Source organism: Populus nigra, chromosome 6 (genome assembly GCF_951802175.1).
Source record: "Populus nigra chromosome 6, ddPopNigr1.1, whole genome shotgun sequence".
NCBI lineage: Eukaryota > Viridiplantae > Streptophyta > Magnoliopsida > Malpighiales > Salicaceae > Populus > Populus nigra.
Window position 1 is genome coordinate 21,616,338 of NC_084857.1, and position 3,420 is coordinate 21,619,757.

The 3,420-nt window shown below is 32.7% G+C and overlaps 1 protein-coding gene across 1 annotated transcript; it reads left to right on the top strand.

The window, feature by feature from the left end:
• Positions 1-1,227: 1,227 nt before the first annotated feature.
• LOC133695679 (wound-responsive protein GWIN3-like) lies at positions 1,228-2,103 on the top strand. The gene has a single exon (XM_062117603.1). The coding sequence runs from the start codon at positions 1,302-1,304 to the stop codon at positions 1,908-1,910; it is 609 nt and encodes a 202-aa protein (XP_061973587.1). The 5' UTR covers positions 1,228-1,301; the 3' UTR covers positions 1,911-2,103.
• The last annotated feature ends 1,317 nt before the right edge of the window (positions 2,104-3,420 follow it).

Here is a 3,420-nt window from a genome sequence, read left to right on the forward strand (position 1 = left end):
CCTTTGGAATTTTACAAACTTGTTGTGAAATCCATGTAATAGTTTTTAAAACATGCTAAAGTATTGAATTTTTTTATTATAAAAATGCTCAAATATTTTTTGAGGATTTTTGGCTATATACTAAGAAACTTCTTTTATTTTTTTAAAAACAAATATTATTTTTTAGATGATTTATTTGGCAAAACCCTTTTTTTTATTTATATAAAACTACCAAAATAAACTTAAGGACGTGTTTTCTAAACACACCTTTAAGCTAAAAATTCCTTAATAAAAAAGGTTGAAAACCCAAACAGGGCCTTGCACATCTAACTTGAATTTGACCAAATCAGGTTGACTTGAAATCTTTAATTCGACCATAAATCGATCTGAAGATCACTAGTTTGACCCGAAAAAACAAACCAAAACTCAAAACAGATTAAACTTGCAAAAAAACATAAAAACACAAGTTTTTTGTTTGTCAAAAACAAATCAAAAGCTAGAAAACTCAAGAACAAGAAGAACATGCCAAGTAAACACAGCAATGTGAATTTCAAATCTGACCAGATACAACTAAAACAAAGGCATAGACATGATGGGAATCATTCAACGAATCATAATCAAGCTTCCAACGTCAATGATTATCACTTAATAATCATGATTTGGTTAAAATATATTACGGTGTAAAAACAAAGCTTTAGGATTAAAACAGTTATTGAAGCAAACTAACCTAGATTATTGATTAATCAAGTCTCCCGAAGTGTCTAGTGCAAAGAAATTGACCAAAACGTTTTTAGAATACTTGGACATGTAATCTCATTTTAGCTTGACAACTTGAATTTGATTTCAAAGATTTAATAAGTAGTTTTAATTGAAGTTATCCATAGAGTAGACTATTTGTGTGGGTTTTGTTCAATTTTATACATGGTGTTTATTTTCAAGTTGTCAAGTTCACCAATTATTACACGATAAATGAATACAATGATAGTCGTTTCAAAAAAGTATAGTTTATTTATTTAAATTTAAGATATTTAAAATTTTAAGTTCATTGATGTAAAACACTTTTGTGGGATAAATCAAGTAAGCAAGAGGCAAGAGCTCAAAACCTATACGACAACTCGTCGCCAGAGGGCTATAATTTCTAGTTTTGTCGGAAATCAGCACGAGTAAAACACTATAATTTATATTTTTGTGGATTTTTTAAATTAATTCTAACAAATAATCCATATGCTTGCTCCATATAAATATATGCTCTCCATGCGTTGTTTCAACACAAGATCAACAAGACACAATATTGAGATAACGAATACTCATATTCAACAAATATGAAGATCACTGAAGTTCTTGGGCTCTCGTTCCTTCTCTTTGCCTTCATAGGAACTTCATTTCCTGAGGCCGTTCATGCCAAAGATGCTGCAGCAGTGCTCGATGTCTTCGGTCATGAGGTGCAAGCTGGTGCTCGTTATTTAATTGTAGCCCCCTCGACTGACAATACAACAACTCTTGCAGTCACTATCAATGGCCAGGTCTTATGCAATTCAGATGTTATACTTTCCACATTGAACGAGAGCCTCCCAATAACATTTTCACCAGTTATACAATCCACCGATAGTGTCATCCGCGAAGGAACTCATCTAAATGTGAACTTTGCAGGGCCAATTGCCATGTGCGCAATGGCAGGCGTGACACCCATGTGGAAAATCCGATTCAGTACAACAGCAAAAGGATTCATTGTGACCACAGGAGGTGTTGATCGATTGAATCGGTTTATGATCACCAAGTCTGAAGGTGATAATAGTTTTTACCAGCTTTCTTTTTGTCCAATTTCCGAACCCTTCTGTGAATGCTCATGCGTCCCAGTTGGCGTCAACGGTGACAAGAACTTGGTTCCCGGTGCCGGCCCTCTTCTTGTTATGTTTGAACCAGATGAATAGAGAGCACCAAAAATCGAGAATAAAATGGTGTCAGAATGATATTGAGGGAAGTCGATTGCCTATTATCATGTTTGAACCAGAACTATTATCTACTGCAATCCTGTATGAAGGATCTCGACTGCCTACTATCATGTGGTGGGCATAAATAAAACTTAAATAAATAAGAAGCTTTTTAGCTTTGGCTTTTCCTTAATTTTCATGTTGTCTCCACACACACACACACCTCGTTTGTTGCTTGATATTGTCACTAGAAAATCATCTGGTTCTTACAATCAATTGAAAATTGTATGGGCTTCAAACTTGCATAATCTTATATTTTTTTATACTTAACTTCTATTAAATGGAATAAGGGTGGTGAGATTCGAACTTGTGACCGCTTGGTCAACAAGATTCTAATACAAAATCAAAAAATCATCTCAACTTAAAAGTTTAAATTGTTAGGTAAGATCTCAAAAATTTAATTTTGTACGTACATGCTATTTTTTTTCTTGCCTATTTTAGTGGGTTTTTAGGTCCTATATATATATTGGGCTTGGTTATTTTCGATATAAAATTCTTTCAATTTTATTGCAATCCGCATATAGGAAAGGCATCTGACAAAATAGGTTTGATATTAATAAAAAGTAAAGGTTGCCCCAAATTTTTTATTTCTTATGTCTGATTGGTCAATTAATCAATTTATATTAATATTAACAAATATTAAAATTTTATTAAAATCGACATATTTTTACATACACAAACTAGATTCAGGTCGGGCCAAATTTTCATATTTTTTTTACTGACAATGTTCATATGTTGACGTACACAAACTAGTGTCCTACATTTTTTTAATAACACTTGTATTGGGCAATTCATTATGTTTATGGAGAAATCTCATGGAATCTACGTGTGTACACACTTATTCCTAGATATAACTTATGATGTTTGATTTGCCTATTGATTTTAATTCACAATCACAACTATTTGTCAAACATGTATTGAGCCCTGTCGCACCCGACATCGCGGCGGCCCTAAAAAATATTTACATGGAAAGAACAGATTTCTGGCATCTTGTTCTTTTAGGAGAAAAAGGTCTTGTTTAAGGAGTCGCCACCTAGTATTATGGTCACTAGGAACCCTAACTGGTCAACAGAGATTCTATGGCTCGGGATTGGTTACGTAAAAAGGGAAGATATTATCACCCCTTAAACGTTCTGCCTAAGGCAGACTGCATTGTTGGTTTTGTCTTAAATTGCTAAATATTTATTAGTTTATGCTATGATGATTTGTTTATAATATTCCTGACTCTGGCGCCAGTGAATATTCGAGCTCGAATAATTCCTGACTCTGGCGTTGGTAAAAATTCATAGCTACGAAAATAAAATTAGATCAATATTTTTTATTCCTTACTCTAGCACCGATGAATAAATAAAAATAAATTTATTTTTACGCATGCACATATTTTTTTTATTTTTCTAGCTAAATAAAATAAAATACAACGAATAAAAATAATATAAATTTAAACTGGTAT